This window comes from Saccostrea cucullata, unplaced genomic scaffold, assembly GCF_032062105.1.
Source record: "Saccostrea cucullata isolate Sc308-1 unplaced genomic scaffold, CSIRO_AGI_Scuc_v1 ctg3786, whole genome shotgun sequence".
In the NCBI taxonomy this organism is placed as follows: Eukaryota; Metazoa; Mollusca; class Bivalvia; order Ostreida; family Ostreidae; genus Saccostrea; species Saccostrea cuccullata.
Window position 1 is genome coordinate 1 of NW_026933516.1, and position 17282 is coordinate 17282.

Consider the following 17282-nt stretch of genomic DNA (forward strand, 5'->3'; position numbering starts at 1 on the left):
TTAAAACCCCTGAAAATATCCAAAGCACACAGTATTTACCCCTCAAAGTCGCTTTCTGCTGTGTACTTTTACTTTCATTTTCATCGATTAAAGCAAAAGGTTTCCGAAAAGGGAAATAACTCTTGACAAAAATGTGTGTAAATTTAGAGATTTTTACAAAATTTACAATCAATTTATTTTCTTAAAGTAAATATTACCTCTCCAGTTTTTTCATATGTTCTTCATAATAGAATAAATTGAAATTCAGAGCATCAGAGTATTCCACCAGTGCCTGCGTTTTTTGTGTACATTGTTATGTTCAACCCCCCTTTTCTAAGGAATTTTTTATGTTATTTGGCATTTAACGGCAGGTCCAAAAAATTTTGTTCAAGTTTTTTGTATAGAAAATACAAATTACAAATTATTTCAAAGGAAAAAATAATAATAATAATCACCTTTATTTAATTAAATGTACATTAATGGGAAGAAATATCATTATAGGTATTTATCACCTATGTGCAAAAACAGGTAACCTGGTTGCCATGGAAACAAGACCAATTGATCACTTTTAATAATATTTTTGTAAATAGGGCTTATAATGTAATTATTTCACCAAGTTTCAGCAAAATCCGTGATTTTCAATTTCCAGCCCATTTGGATGCTTACAGAGAGTGACTCTTAAAAGTTTTGAATAAATTCTTTCTCACATGAATATGAGAAAGTACGTCTGTTAATAATAGACAAGAAATTCCAGCTGATAGTTAAAAAATCTTAAGTCCAAAACTACATAAAATTGTCAATCAGAAGTTTACGGATCTAATAAAATGTTTTTAACAGAATAATTTTGTGGAGGTCTAAGAACAACCTCAAACTTTACTATAGGTACGAACTATTTATACTCTAGTTTATATTTAAGCATTGAATTCATATTTTGGGATGTCTTCGGTCCTATAACACACCTGGCCGTGCCGACAAATTAAATACCGCGCGTTAGCACTATATGATAATTTGTCGGCACAGTCAGGTGTGTTATGGGACCGAAGACATCCCAAAATATGAATCCAATGCTTATATTTACATTCTCTAATTTTCCTTTATCATAATTGTTTATTTCGTTCATGTTTAATGTGAATTTAGCGCTTTTCGGTATTGGTGTGATTAATAAACGTAATAGCCGTTCGTGACGTTGGAAAGCCGATTGTGACGTTGGAAAGTTAAATAACGCAAATAAACATTGCGAGGAAAAAAATGACAAATTAATTTTTAATGCACATTTGTTGTATTTTATGTTAATTTTAAAAAGGTATTTTTTCAAATGAAATTGAGTCGAAACAGTATATATTTTGGTGTTCCTAAATATTGAAAATGCATGTAGTTCATATACTGTGTATTCTACCGCGCTGTGACAAGGTTTCGCATGTGTTATAGAGATTTGAACGTCGTGGATTTCTAATGGATTTCATAAAGAAAATTACACTGAATGTAAATATAGAATTATGTTATACGAGGAAAACAGGCTGATGACAATTAAAAGAAGAAAGTGTAGTATGATTTAGATAAAAAGTGAAATTACACAATTTAAATACTTATTCGTCAAACGTTTATCTACAATGTATTAATTTTGTTTATCTGTTTAAGAAACTTTTCATATTGAAATATTATTACTGATATTTTGTAGGAGAGCATCTATGTTTTGTGGTTTGGAGACGATGCAAAAAAAGCCATTGATGCCAGAAGACGTGTAAAGACTATATGTCTCAAGACTCACGTTAATTAAGCCACGGAAAGAGAGAAAGAGGAAAGAGACTTCCCGCAACAGTGAAGATTGGGAACTATGTGTGTGTGAAAAGGTGTACTAAAACCGATTTATCTTAATCAATCTTAGTTTTTATCTGAAATAGTTGAAAAGAAAATACTACATGAATTTGCAGCATAATTAATCTAGAATTAGATTAAGACTGGAATTACTAGCAAATAGTAATCCTGAAACTGTTCTGTACGTCAAACAATACATCTTTCGGGGAAAATAATACAGGATTTCATCGATACATATTTGGTATAATTGTTCAGAAATAACCAGCTATCATTGATGTCCCTGGCATTCCCAACAAACTGAACAGTGATTTCTTATATAAATATTTATATGTAAATAGAAATGAAAAAATGCTGTCTCTTAATAAATTTAAAATATACAAGGCCTTTTATGTCATTTTAAATAGTCCCCACCCAGTGTCATTGGACATAAAGACAACTGGGTACAAGTAGCTTCTAAACATGCCAGTTATTTGCCTTTTATTGTATGTAGTACCCTGAGTGTTTTTTAGCTTCGTCCGAAGCGTAGCAGTACCAGACTATAACGCTCTACCTAGAGTTTAATTTATATGGAAGAAGAGACAGCACGAGAATGACATGTATATAAGGCAATTGACCTTTTACTTGACGAAATTTTCATTCAAGGTTAATTATCAAAAGATTAACTCACCCAACTTTCAAATAGTTATCACAGAAAAAAAAATCAGAAATGTAAGTATTAACATTTAAGCACTAAAATAACCAATTTCTTTACAGTTTTACATTTTGAAATATCGGACCAACACGAGGCACCTCTGCTTTTTTATGCTTTTAAACTTTTCTACATCTTATTAATGGGACACGGCGTCGAGTTTCTCTTTGTTGTATTGATCGTATTTTGTTCGTCATTTTATTGCTTTAAATATATTGTATATTGTATATTGTATATTGCATATATTAGCAAAGAAACAACAAAATGAAAAAGTTTACATTTCAATTTGAAACATTATAATAAATTTGAATAATGCAGTAGATTGAATGCATACATTATATAATCAGGATTTGTTCCATACAAACATATTTCTTACTAACGTTCTGAGAGAAATAAAACTTCTGCAATGATCTATGCTACATTCATAAACCAATCAATCGTATAGAAGTACATGTCATTTTCTCAATTACGATAATTTTGAAACTTAACATGTTTAACAAGATGTTTTTGTGAAACACTATGCGCCCGGCGGCAACAAAGTTAAAAAACATATTTTTAGCATATAGGTCGTAGTCAAGGTCACAAAGTCATTGGTCATTGTCATTTGAAAGAACTTGATAAGTGAAGTATGCATACCAAATATGAAGTCTCTATCTTTTGTGGTTCAAAAGTTATAATGAAGGTTCAAAAAAGCTAATTTTAGCATATAGGACACAGTCAAGGTCACAAGGCCATTGACCATGGTATCATGTAAAAGGGCTTAATTAGTGGAGTATGCATGCCAAATATTAAGTCTCTATCTTTTGTGGTTCAAAAGTTATGGCGAAGGTTAAAGTTTGCTGGAAAAAACTATATCAAGCATATAGGTCACAGTCAAGGTCACAAGGTCATTGACCTTGATGTCATTTGAAAGAGTTTAATTAGTGGAGTATGCATACCAAATATGAAGTCTCTTTCTTTCATGGTTCAAAAGTTATGACGAAGGTTAAAGCTTGCAGATAAACAGATAAATAGACAAACAGACAGGACAAAAACAGTATACGCCTCATATCTTTCGATCCAGGCGCATAAAAAACATAAAAATAATGAAAAAGATGTTTTGAACCTCCTTAAGAAAATAATAGGTGAATTTTTATACAAGCTTACAAATTTGTTTTTAGTACTTATCTCTAAAAGCAAGCAATAAACAATATTGATAACAATATAATTATGTATTATGGAGATTGATTATCACAGACAAAAGACAAAAACAAGAGGCCCTAGGGCCACATCGCTCACCCGATCAATTTGCTGGGAAAAAGCACATATCAGTTTAGAAATGCAAGTTTACCGAGTTGGGGGGGGGGCTTGAATTTAACCTCCCAGGGGTTCATGGTTTGAACAAACTAGAATCTACACTACCTGAGGATGATTCTAAAGATTTTTCCTATATATTCCTATGTAAAACTTTGATCGGCCATTTTGGCCCCACCCTAGCCCCAGGGGTCATGATTTGAACAAACTTGAATCTACACTACCTGAGGATGATTCCACATGAGTTTCATCTTTCCTGGCCCAGTTGTTCTTGAGAAGAAGATTTTTTAAAATTGCTATTAATTTTTTTCTAATTCATAATTATTTTCCCTTGGAAAAGGGCGAGGCCCTTCATTTGAACAAACTTGAATCCCCTTTACCCAAGAATACTTTGTAGCAAGCTTGGTAAAAATTGGCCCAGTGGTTCTTGAGAAGAAGATGAAAATGTGAAAAGTTTACAACGACGACGACGACAACAACGACAACGACGACAACAGACAACGGACAAATTTTGATCAGAAAAGCTCACTTGAGCCTTTGGCTCAGGTGAGCTAAAAAGGAAACATTTGATCTTTTTTTTTTATATAGATCTGATTTTAGACATTAATATTTATACACATAAAAATTATTATGAATCACCAAAAATTTTGATTAAATTATATGATACACTTAAGTGTAAATAATCACATCAAAATCAACTAATTTTTAAAAATTGCATCTTTACGTAGTGTATATAATGTTAACGTTAAAAAAATATGAAACATGAGTATCAAAAAAATTCTCAAAACATTACTATTATATCAGATTAATTAAAGACAATAAAAACAAGAGGCCCAGGGGCCACATCGCTCACCTGATCACATCGGCTAGGAAAAAGCATAAATCAGATCAGAACTGAAAAAGTATACTAAGGTAGGGGGGAGCTTGAATTTTAATACTACTTGAGAATGCCTTCATATCAATACAGCATATGACTGTTGTTCTTGTTAAACAGATTTTTAAAAACATTTTGTCCCTATATATTACTTTGTAATAATTTGAATTTGATTCCCCATTGTTTCCCTCCCTACCTCAAAGGGCCATGATTTATAATACTACTTGAGAATGTCTTCATATCAATACAGCATATAACTGCTGTTCTTGATAAAAAGATTTTTTAAAAACATTTTGTTCCTATATATTACTTCTTAATAATTTGAATTTGAATCCCCACTATTTCCCTCTCTACCCGAAAGGCCAATGATTTAAACAAATTTAATTCTTCATTGCCTGAAAATGCTTTCATACAAATACTAGTATCACTAATCATGGCTTTGTTATTCTTGAGAAGATTTTAATTTTTAATGTAAAACTTTGATCCCCTAATGTGGCCCCGCCCTATCCCTGGGGGTTATGATTTTAACAAACTAGAATCTACACAACCTGAGAATGATTCCATATAAATATCACTAATCATGGCTTTAAAGTACTTAAGAAGATTTCCCTATGTATTCCTGTGTAAAACTTTGATAAGGCATTTTGGACCCACCCTACCCCAGGGGGTCATGATTTGAAAAAAATGAATCTACACTACCAGAGGATGATTCTAAATGAGTTTCATCTTTCCTGCCCCAGTGGTTCTTGAGAATAAGATTTTTTTTAAATGCCATTATTTTTCACTAATTTATAATTATCTCCCTATGAAAGAGGGTGTGGAAATTCATTTGAACAAACTTGAATCCCCTTCAACTAAGGATACTTTGTGGCAAGTTTGGTTGAAATTGGCTCAGTGGTTCTTGAGAAGAAGATAAAAATGTGAAAAGTTAACGACGACGACGACCACAGACAACGGACAAGTTTTGATCAGAAAAGCTAAATGAGCCTTCGGCTCAGGTGAGCTAAAAAGTAAGTACTTGTAAGTATCAAAATGTTTGATAAACAATTTATCAAAGAATGATAATTTATATATTATCATGCATAATGTAAATAATGCAATGTAGTATCCCACCAATATTGCAGCTGTAATCAAATAGACGACGATACATGAACCTATTCTGATTGAGATGGGTTTTTTTTTTTTTTTTTTTTTTTTTTTGTTGTTGTTTATGAAATTAAAGCAATATGAGCTGCAACTTTGGTGTCGGATTTTTTAAGATTTTAAGTATTTTTAGTATTTTAAGAACAGGGAAAAAACATTTATAATCTTCTGTAAATTATATTTACGATAGTAGAACGTTTTATAAGCTGTGATTGAGACAAAATTACATTATTGTCATCCTGTACAATATCGATTTCTAAATTAATGCTCTATATTTGATTTTACAGGTCTTTCTTCCAAAAAAATCAATACTGTATTTTTTTTTAATACTTCGTTTAAATCTAATGAAACAAATAAGTTTAAATTACAAACAAATTTATCATTATAACACATTTTAACAGCAACATAAAAATCTCAAAAATGCAGCTCATATTGCTTTCAAATAGTTTTATAATATGTTCTGTATATATCTGTTAATATGTTACAGTATATAATAGGCAAAGTAATATTTTTTCTATCTAAAGAACTAGAAAACAATTATTCTCGGGACACTATTATGGGTAAAATTATTTGTAATAATAATGGCACTGTATAATTAACTTTTTTGTACTGGCACGGTATGATTTACTTTCAGTATACCATTTTAAAGCTATTGTTGAGAATACTTAACAAACAAGATTAGCTGTCCTTCTTGAAAAAAAAAATCATTCCGAAATTGCAGAAATTGAAACCTCAGATCTTGTATGAGGGTCAAGAAAAAGAAACATATAACATCAATTAAGGAAAAATTATTCCAAAATTGCAAAAAAAAAAAAATAAATAAATAAATAAATAAAATAAAATAAACCACAGATCTAGTTTGAAGGTCAAGAAAAAATAGCCCTCCACTTTTTTTGCAAAGATAGACATAATACAGGCATTGAAAATAGGATTTACCTTTTTGTTGGTTTAGCTGCCCCCTTTCAATTATCCACCTCACTTTCAATTTGCTTCCGACGCCTATGTAATTAAAATGCAATTTAAAAACTTCAAAAATTGTATCAATACATGGTAGCAAACAATATGTGAGTAATTATAAATCACTCCTCACATAGAAGAACTCAAATATTTTTGGACATAAAGGGTTTTGGTAATAAATTTTCGTCAGCTTTGTATCATTGATTTGCATAAATGTCATTTTCATCAAAGTTTTCATAGTCCGAATCATCTGATACCCCCTCTTGTGTACAGTACACAAATTGAATGTGCAGATGTAGTGAAATCTACCGGATGCTGGGATTGTCATTTTCAATTGGATGGACAGAGGAATCAGTTTGGAATATTGGGTTTTCTTTGTGTACATGGGGTAAAGGTAAATCAATGTTAGGTGTCATAATACTTCGAAATGGTTGTTAGTCCAACATATTCATTTTTGAGTAAAGGATGGTTTCATTATCGTAATCTGGAATTTCACTATAGGTGTTTGTTTCTTCGGTTCGAGCATCAAACCCTCCTGATTGAGAAAACAGTACATGATTTGGAACGTCTTCTAATTTTCCAAAAGACTGATCACCACGTGTATGAGCACGCTCAATTCCTCTCTTTTGCTTTAATTCTAAAGATTCTTTTCTCGCTGAGGATTGGGTGCCATTTGATGCATTTGTATCTAGAATCATTTCTTCGGAGATTCTTTCATCATTATAATATCTGTTCTTCTCTGATGACAGTGCTCCACTACATAAAACTGTAGGCTGATGTTTCTCTACATAAATATAATCTTCGTCACTTTCTCCACTACTAGCTCTTTTGTCTGAGATCGCATCTTGATAAGCTTGGATTTCAAAACTGTCATACGTATCGACCTCCGTGTCTTTCTTTCTTTCATTGATTTCTGTAATCCTGTAATTTTTCAAAAGAATTTTTTCTGTTATTTTACTGAAATTCGATTTAGAATGAGGGAAAAAAAGAAGGGACTCCTGTGCCACCTATGATCTCAAATGAGAAGCATAACAGTTCAGAAAGCAGAGTCTTTAGTGTGTTTGGATCAAAAATCTGTTTCATTGTTGATGCTATGAATCGTGAATGTTTCAAGAAATATTTTAAGTGATTCTCGATAATATTATGAGAGTTCTTTAGGTATGCCAAAATTACAAGCAGTAGCATGTCAGCGAGAAGAAAAAATACAGTTATACCCAAGCAAAAACCATATTTTAGCTCAGAGAATTTTAGTTACGTTACTGCCACATGCACAAAAGTGATTAATAATATTAATGTATAAGTTAAGTTTTATAAGAAGAGCAATGCAACCGTTGAACAATAAACTGTATTAAGTCAAAGGTTGTGCAAGAGGCTTACACTTTAACTAGGACTTGGATACCGTGTGGCTTTGAACCAGTGAATTACTCGAGATTTAAAAGGTCAAACAATTTTTAAATACCAATAAGAAATTGAAGACGGCAGTAAAGTTTATTGTTTTGATTTCCAGTATGAATTGAGTGCTTCTCATGATCTTACTTTCTTGCTATGATGCTCTCAATATCTGCGGCTGACGGTCGACTGGTTCTGTCCTGGTCAAAGCATGGCTTCATCACTTTCTCGTATAACCATTCCGGACAGGCAGGTGGCCGATCAGGAAAATGACCGTCATTTAAATGGCTTAATATCTACGTTTTTGAAATATATATATATATATATATATATATATATATATATATATATATATATATATATATATATATATATATATATATATATATATATATATATATATATTTATTTATTCTTGCAAAAAAAATGTCATTAATTACATGCTATTCTCATATTGAGAAATAGTTTGTCCACTTACGAGTGCGCAAAAATATTCATTCATGAAATTATAATGAAAAACCTGAGCATTTAAAATGAATTCAGTGTAAATCTTTGATAAATAATTAATTTCACTACACGCTTAACCATATAAATCAAAGATCATATGATGTACATGTTAGTTATAAAGTAATCAGTGTGAGAGTTGAATGTTTTTAATTACATTAACTTTAAGTACTGTGGAAACATTTAAAACACCCTTTATTAAAAAATTTCTAACTCAATTATAATCGAATTATATGTACTTTCTCAATAATCATATTTTAATGAATATCAAAGAAAATGTACTTGAGATCTGTGTTTGTAGGAAAAGGGTACAGATTGTAGCTGATCATTTCCAGAGACCGCCATGTAAAACTCGTAAAACAGCATGGCCATTGTATAAACGTCACTTCCTGTGGAAATTTCACCGTGACCAATCACCTCCTTTGGAAGCCTATTATTGTTAAATGCAGACGTATTTGAAAATTGTGTAGACATAACCTGTGGTACATGTAGAAGATAATCAACATGAACATGCTGCTTTTCTACACTAGCATTCTGTAAAATTGCATATTTTTGTGGGTCAAATTTTCAAGATTTTCAAGATTTGTGGGGAACACTTTTTTCTTATATAGTTGTTGATAAGTACTAATGGATAAGAAATTTTATATTTCGTGGTCATGAATTCGTGGGTCTATCTCCCTTTACCTCGAAAACCCCCACAAAAAAGTGAAGTGATTTGTCAAAATTCATATACATAATATGCTAAAAGAATATAAAGTTAGCGTAAATAGTAATTGTTGTAATAAAATTCAAAATGTTCAATGTTTTAGTATGCATACTAAAGCTTGGTATGGGATATTTTCACGAATTTTGGTTGAATTTTTACGAAGACACCTTGAACCAATGACACCTCGGCCCAAAGACATCTCGGTCCCTCTGATGATACCGTAAAAACCGAGGTCCCGTGTCGCAGTTAATGTGATGGCTCCAAAAAGATCCCTCCCTGCTCAATGGTCTTGAGTGCCAAGCAAAGGTAAAAATTTGCAGCTCACCTACAAGCGGTGGCGTTTCTATATGATTGAAAAGTTCTCGATAGGGACGTTGTTCGACAAACAAACATTTAAAAAATATACCCAGTATATATCCACCTATAAAACTTTAAAATCAGGGCATGTTTTTTTTTTCGAAATGCTCCACATGGTGTTTGCTTATACGTTAAACCTGACCGTGAAAAGACATATCTTACTGATTGTACACTATGATTTTAAAACAATAGACTTTGACAACAATATAAAAAAGTAAAGAGTATTAGGATCATTGTTTACTCACTCTCAGTAAATCATAGGGTATATTAGTGTTTCTTTAAATAATTTTGCAAAGAGAGAGAGCGTTTTGGCCTAAATGTGACTTATTAGTGATTCATTTTCTTATTTTCACAACGAAAATAAAACGTATGTATTAACATATCGATTTTATTTTATTTTAAATTAAAATACAGTATTTTTGATGAGCAAGTAATTGTAATTGATCTGAAATATAGAGAAATATCTTTATACACACCAGTGCATAATATCTTCCAGTTTTCTAGCACACTTTATGCTATCCTCTCCAGATGGTAGTCTCAACATCCGTCCTATTCGTAATTGACAAGCCTAAAATATTTTTAGAAGTACAATGAATATTTGGAATTTTTGTATCAGATGACTACTACCAAAATTTTCTGTATAAAACATGATACAGTTGAAAACGTATATATACCCTAGTAATATAAATGGAATTTAATGATGGGCTTTTGACATTTATGTTGATGAAACAAGAATATCAACAGTCTCATTAAAGTTATAATCTTGCTTTATGAATGATACAATGACCTTATCAGCAAATACGATTTATCGTATCTATCGTAAATTGTATGCTAACTGGTGTTTTTCATAGTTGATAAATGAACCAAGAATCGGACTGCGGTTGCGACCGATCGACAGGGAGCTTACTCTTCCATGGCACCTTATCCATCGGCTTGTATTATTTCGATGGACTTTTCTAAACTTGTTTACTGTTTTTTATATTTATATTTCATTTAACAAATGTACACGTTTCTTTCAAGCAAAAGTTCAATTTCTAAAAATCAAATTCTTTATTCTATAAAAATAATAATTCTCCAACAAAGTGTACACAATTATGTGGTGGGTAAGGTTGTGATAACAAATTCTCTAAGACAAAACTACCTTAAAATCTTTTTCTTCTTGAATATATATGCTCTTTCCAGTTAAATCGACCAATAGCCAACGTTTTTCGTGCATCCTTTTCACCAAACACGCGACTTGATGTACAATACGGAGGTGATAATTTTCCTCTCCCTGTGAGTCAGAGACGTATACAGAAACTAAATCCATGATGTTCTTAGCTGCTGGGAAACTGTATTTCTATAAGAACAATTTGGTAGGTGTTTTAAGATCGACTACATGTATATTCGTTAATGACGAATATTTGCCCCCGAAATCAAACTTTGGGAAAATGACATAAATTTAAAAAAATATGATTTCTACAGAAAAAAAGTATATTACGTCGATTGTATCTCAAATGGAGAACTACTATAGGCCGTTGGCCTGTTGTTCAATCCATGTTCATTGTTTACTTCTTTGTATATTATGAATAAAATACTTCTTAAACTAAACTATATTACGTCGATATTTTTAGTGAATGTCTTCAGCACAGGTCTACTCCAGCTTAATATTTTGATATAATACGTAGTATGATTAGATCAATGAAATATATACTAGTATAGAGCAGGCCTGCTCTCTATTAATATTTTAGTAGAAGTTGAGCAAATTTTCCCAATTTTTTTTTCTCTTTCTAAAAAATCATAAAAAATCCGAATAGTTTGTGCTTCATAAAAACAAAACTTGTCAATACCCTGCTTTGAAACTGTAAATTCATCGTTAATTTTTTCGTACAATATATACAACTCGGCACATTTCAAGAAATTTCAAAATATGTTTTTTGTGGAGGCAAAATTATACCGCATATTGTCCTTTAAAAAATACTTTTTGCTTTGAAACCTTGAAATCTATGGAACGCCAAATTAACATATATTCAAATATTTGTACCTGTCTTCAAATAATTGTACCTATCTTCAATTGAATTGTACCTATCTTTAAATCAATTGTACCTATCTTCAAATGAATTAGAGATAGGTACAATTCAATTATACCTATCTTTCATCATTTGAAGATAGGTACAATTGTTTTACAGATAGGTACAAATGCAATGAATTGAAGATAGGTATAATTGATTTAAAGATAGGTACAATTGAAATTAACCTATCTTTTATTACTAAGATATTGGCAATAACAACTACTCCCTTTATCGTACGTCATTTCCGATACGTCACAGCTGGCGCGAAAGTTTATCGGAATCTTCATCTGGCTGCAATACAAGATATACCTACATGATATACATGTGTATTTTTATAAGTATATGATGCTTTTTGCACATTTTGAATTTATCTTTATTTCTCCTTTCATCTTTGTTGTCGTCGCTCTGTAGGTTCTGTGCGTTTCCTCCACGCTCAATATTGTCTCCAAGGGAGCGTTCATATTTACCAACAACATAAAACGAATTGAACCTAGGTATAATTGAATTTGTACCTATCTTCAAATCCTTTGTGGATATGTCTTAATTGAACCTATCTTCAAATCAATTGTACCTATTTTTAAATCAATTATTCCTAGCTTCAAATGTATTAGAGATAGGTATAATTCAATTGAACCTATCTTTAATTGAATTGAAGATAGGTGTAATTCCATTAAAGATAGGTATAATTTATTTGTACCTAGGTATGATTATTTAGAGATATTAGGTATAATTATTTATACCTATCTTCAATTTAATTGTACCTATCTTTAATTCAGTTGTACCTGTCTTTAATTCAATTGTACCTAGCTTCAATTCATTTGAAGATAGGTACAATTATTTGAAGATAGGTACAAATATTTCAATATATGTTAATTTTGCCTTCCATAGAAATCCCTTAAATCAAGTTGAATCCCTTACCAATATTACTTTGACTCCCTGGGTGGTAAAGGACTGCTTCACTGGTGGCCAATGTATGCACATTTTCTCTCCAAATCTGGACTCATTTTTGGGAATATTTTGTCATGAAAGTCGACAGTTACTTCTTCCTCTACTTCAAGTTCAAATCTCTACAATTGCAGCATTTTCATTCTTAGAACAACTACAGCTATTCAATTATTCTAAAATTCTAATATTATTCTTTTTTTTTTTTATATTGTATTATTTTATAATTTAATTTTCTTTGTATTCTCGCCTCTCATTGGTTGATTTCAAAAAGGAACGCAATTATTTTGTATAATCTGGTTTGGTATGGGGACATACCCCCTTGACGACCAGCTTAATCATCTTATCCATGTAATTCCCTCATTTCCAGTCCTCGGAATCCATGGAAAATTCCAGATTTAATAAATGTACCTTTAACTTCAAACCTCATGTAAACAAACATCATGGCTGCTCTAGATCTATATGTCAGTAATTACCCCCCCCCCCTCGCTTTAAATCACTTCCGTTACTACGGTTGTATTATGCAGTAAATTATAAGGAATGGCTCCAATTCTTGGCCATATTATCGAGTATAATCTGGTTTGGGTCAGTTTACGCTTAATAATCCGCAAAGCGGATTATAAAAAAAGCGTAACTACAATCTGACCCAAACCAGATTATACTCGATAATATGGCCAAGAATTTGGGTCATTCCTTTAATAAAATGAAATTATTAATATGATCAAAAGGTTAATTTTAAAAAAAAAAAGATTATTTATGAATAAAAGAATATGGTGAATCTTTTCCAACCTTTGAAATTTTGTAAGAAATAAATGTTTTTAAATACTATAATTAATTCAACATTTTTAGCTAAGAATAATGCAGTTATTTTACTTAAAATAACACAGAGCCCTAATTGCAACTGTTGTCATACGTTTGTAAGCACTGAAAATGTATTCATACATTGTAAGAAACAATCTATATCTCTTGAAAAGTGTATCAGATATTAAACTTACAACACAAAATAAATATATTTGACGTAACATTTCGAGCGCGATATGCATTAACTGTTACCTTTATGTTAATTTTTGGTTCATCTCCAGACAGAAGATCCCCTTTACCCAAAGCCAGGGGACGAGGTGCGTAGTCGGGATTAGGACTTTTTGGAACACGCATTTTTATTTCAAAGTAGCTTTTTCTTTTATCTCCTAATAATTAAGAATTACAATTTCATATTGTGAAGGGATAAAAAATACACGTATTTCATTTCATCATTAAACATTTATCTTACTTCCTTTCATTTCTTTCATTCTCTTCACAACCAGTGGAATTCCCTGTAAATAAGAAGAAATTACGTATCAGAGATGGACATTTAGAAATGGGAGATCATACTAAAAATCTTTGCAAGAAAAAAGAAATGTTTGGAAATCTCTCTCTCTCTCTCTCTCTCTCTCTCTCTCTCTCTCTCTCTCTCTCTCTCTCTTACCCTCTCGGGTTTATGTTGTCTTCCAGTTTGCTGATCTGAGATTTTGGGTAACCCATGCTCACAATCTGCAAGGAACACTTAAAGAAAGGTCTTTGGTGAGAACTTAGCTCTTCAGGTGAAAGACAAAAACCATTACATAAAACAGCCTCTTCAAAAGTTCATTGAAGAAATATTTTATCCATTCCATTACATCTCATTAGCGCGTTTTATCCTTTTTTATGCCATTTGTTTTATTTTACAATGTACTTGCCTTTTTTTTTAAATTTTACTTTTCGCAAGTTTGAAATTTATTTGTACAGTTTCTTGTTTTAGATAATCAATGAAATAATTAAAATTCTTACAAGATTTCTCAACACGATCTTGTTTCTTTCTTATCTCTTTCAATCGTTCACAGATTATATCAATGCTTGTTCTTTTTCCTTTGTCAAAGCGCAGACAGTCGGCGGCTAGTTTGTGGTAAGGCAGAGGAACACAAGGCCATTTATAAGGTTTCAGTCCACAGGAGACGACTTTCGCCATGATGTCATCTGTTGTCTCACTGTACAACTCTGTATATGGCTCACAGCCGTAAGTGAACAGTGAGTGGATGACGTGACCAATCATCCAAATATCAGTATAAACATCGTATTTATCTTCCCAAAGTGATTCTGGGGCTGACCATCTGGTGGGAATGTTCTCTCCATGAATATCTGATTAAATAAATGACATAATTTTAACAGACACCCCATGATAACCTTCTTGGTTTTGGACAACATAAGAACGATTTTTTTTCTTAAAAACCATACACACACACGGGGTCACGAAACGTTAATTACCTACCCGCTATATGTCCCGTTTTGGCTGATACTTCGTCGTCGTTAGAGCAGGCCATTTGAAGACTACAGAGGACAGCTCTTTCGTGTCCAGGAGATGGATATTCCATTATTGCAAATGAGTTAATGGTAATATCCCTGTGTATTATTTTCTTCTGATGAAGAAAATTAATGGCACCTCCAACGTCCAACAGTCGTTCATTCATCCAATCGTCTGAAAGGAATTCATTATACTTTCGTGCATGCAAAAGTTTATCGACCAGGAATGTCTGAAACCTTTCAATAACGTAAAACGATAACGGACTTGGGTTAGGGTTGAATGCCCACAATTTCACAATATTAGCAGTTTTGCCTCCATGTATTGACCTCAATACATCAAATTCATTCACTAACTGGTTACTTTCGATCGAATTCTTACAATTCTGAATTTGAATACCCGATATTCCAGGTACTTTTATTGCTATACGCACAAAGTTTTTAAACAATCGACCTCCGGATACCATCCAATGAGACTGATCTGACAGTTTTGGAAGATTCCTTCGATCTTGGTTATGAACGACTAACCCTGGAATTGATTTTGCAATATAGGACTCGGCTATCTGAATCATCGTTCCCTCGGAGAGATTCAAGCTAGAAATAAATGGCTGCGCTACTGTAGCGTTTACGGACAACAGAAAATCAGACATTTCTTCAGGGAGTTGTTGGCCACGTGCAAAAACATCAATGATTTTGTGAAAACTTTCCGTTTCTATCTGAGAAACTAAAAACAAAATAGACTTATTACAGTTTGTTACATTGATATAATCCTATATAACAACTGATTTCCGTAGGCCTGGCTCATTCAGTCATTTAAAGTATGAATGATGATTTCACAATATACATACATTTTCTTGCTATAAATGCTATTCCACAAATAACAAGATGTCCAAGTTGCTTGAATTCAGGATCTGTCCTTCTCTTTTCAATATATTTTTGGTGAAGTAGTGGATGCAAAAAACTAATGAACCTCTCACACATTTGTGGTGGATTGCTTGTCATCTAGAAAGAAAATTAAATCAAAATACTAATTAGTAATATTCAGCCAGCTACCCTTGAAAATTGAATTATGATTAATGTTTAAACACTTCTCTCTTACCTTTGTTAAGATTCCCAGAATAACAACATATTGGTCGGCAACAGTCCCACTACTTCCAATCTTCCCGAGTGAAATATCATGTCCCGAGGATGTAAAAGAATCGTCCAAACTTTGAAAAATATCCTTTAAATGTGGCCCATACTTTAACTTCCCCAAAGTTCCAACCAAAGCCAAACCTCCCTGAACCATTTGGTAATCTAATGGTTCTTCCTTTTTTATTCCTTTTCTAGAAATAGCAGTTTTCCATACTTTTTCTATTGTTTCGCAACTCTTATTAATGTTGTTAAACATCGCTTTTTTTACTTTCCTGTAGCAGCAGTGGAGCATTACAGCTATCGCACAACTTCGAAGCACAGTTGGAACTGTCATCACAATCTTTTGAAGAGAATCTTCATCTTGAGAATTTTGCAAAAATTGTGCAATGTTTTTTAGACACATTTGAATGACTTCCACCGAATATTCATTAAGATCTATCTCCATTAATAATTTTTGAAGAGATCTCAAAACACAATTCTGAAATTTACTTTCGTCAATAGAAAGCAGCGTTAAGAGCGATGTAATGTCTTTGGATTTCTGAAGTTTTGGAACTAACTGTGTCTCTGCAAATCTCAGGAAGTCTTTTTCTGTTGCTCCCCGATTGTTTTCCAGAAAGGAAATAAAGCCATCGGCGGTCAAATATTTGATGTTTCCTACAAAGTTTATGTTGATTAAGTGTGATTAATGAATAAGAAAAATTATTCTTTTGCGTTTAAATGCCTATGAATTCAACTTATTGTTCGCTTACTAATATTCTAGAATATTGCATGTTATAGTTGGTTACATCACCATTTTCTTTGAAGATCAGACTTTGTAATATCTGTGGTTCTGGTTTGTCCGTTTGTCTGCAAGTCTCTACACTGACAAACGGATCTTCTATCTGAGGATACTCGTACGCGTTGTCATAATATTTATTGTTATCAGCCATTATGCTTTCTTCTAGTTATCTGCAATTAAGAAAATCAACAATCCATTTATACCTGGATGATGTAAACTCTCCCCTACAATCACCACATTTTTGTCCCCCGCTTTCAGTGGAACTGAAGAAATAAATTTCGGTCTTTTGTCAGTTCGTCCCACAGGCCTTCAGATCGCTTTGATCTGACCGACATGTATATATACCGACATGTATATAA

General features: G+C 32.2%; 1 protein-coding gene across 1 annotated transcript; it reads right to left on the minus strand.

Moving 5' to 3' along the window:
* Positions 1–7183: 7183 nt before the first annotated feature.
* LOC134238534 (uncharacterized) lies at positions 7184–16256 on the minus strand. The gene is made up of 14 exons (XM_062720653.1): positions 16111–16256; positions 15860–16013; positions 14983–15735; positions 14505–14852; positions 14307–14309; positions 14164–14228; positions 13969–14011; positions 13752–13882; positions 12717–12823; positions 10847–11036; positions 10182–10273; positions 8925–9072; positions 8286–8434; positions 7184–7670 (listed from the first exon to the last, which is right to left on the minus strand). Exons 2-14 carry the CDS (start codon positions 16011–16013, stop codon positions 7184–7186), a joined length of 2670 nt encoding a protein of 889 aa, XP_062576637.1. The 5' UTR covers positions 16111–16256.
* Positions 16257–17282: the final 1026 nt, after the last annotated feature.

Excerpts from the sequence above, each read along its gene's own strand:
- LOC134238534 (XM_062720653.1), bottom strand. The coding sequence starts at position 16,013 with ATGACAAGCAATCCACCACAAATGTGTGAGAGGTTCATTAGTTTTTTG. Across the intron at positions 8,435-8,924 it reads CCTACAAACACAGATCTCAA|ATATTAAGCCATTTAAATGA; the intron begins GTACATTTTCTT and ends TCAAAAACGTAG. Across the intron at positions 7,671-8,285 it reads GAGAGCATCATAGCAAGAAA|GATTACAGAAATCAATGAAA; the intron begins GTAAGATCATGA and ends GAAAAATTACAG.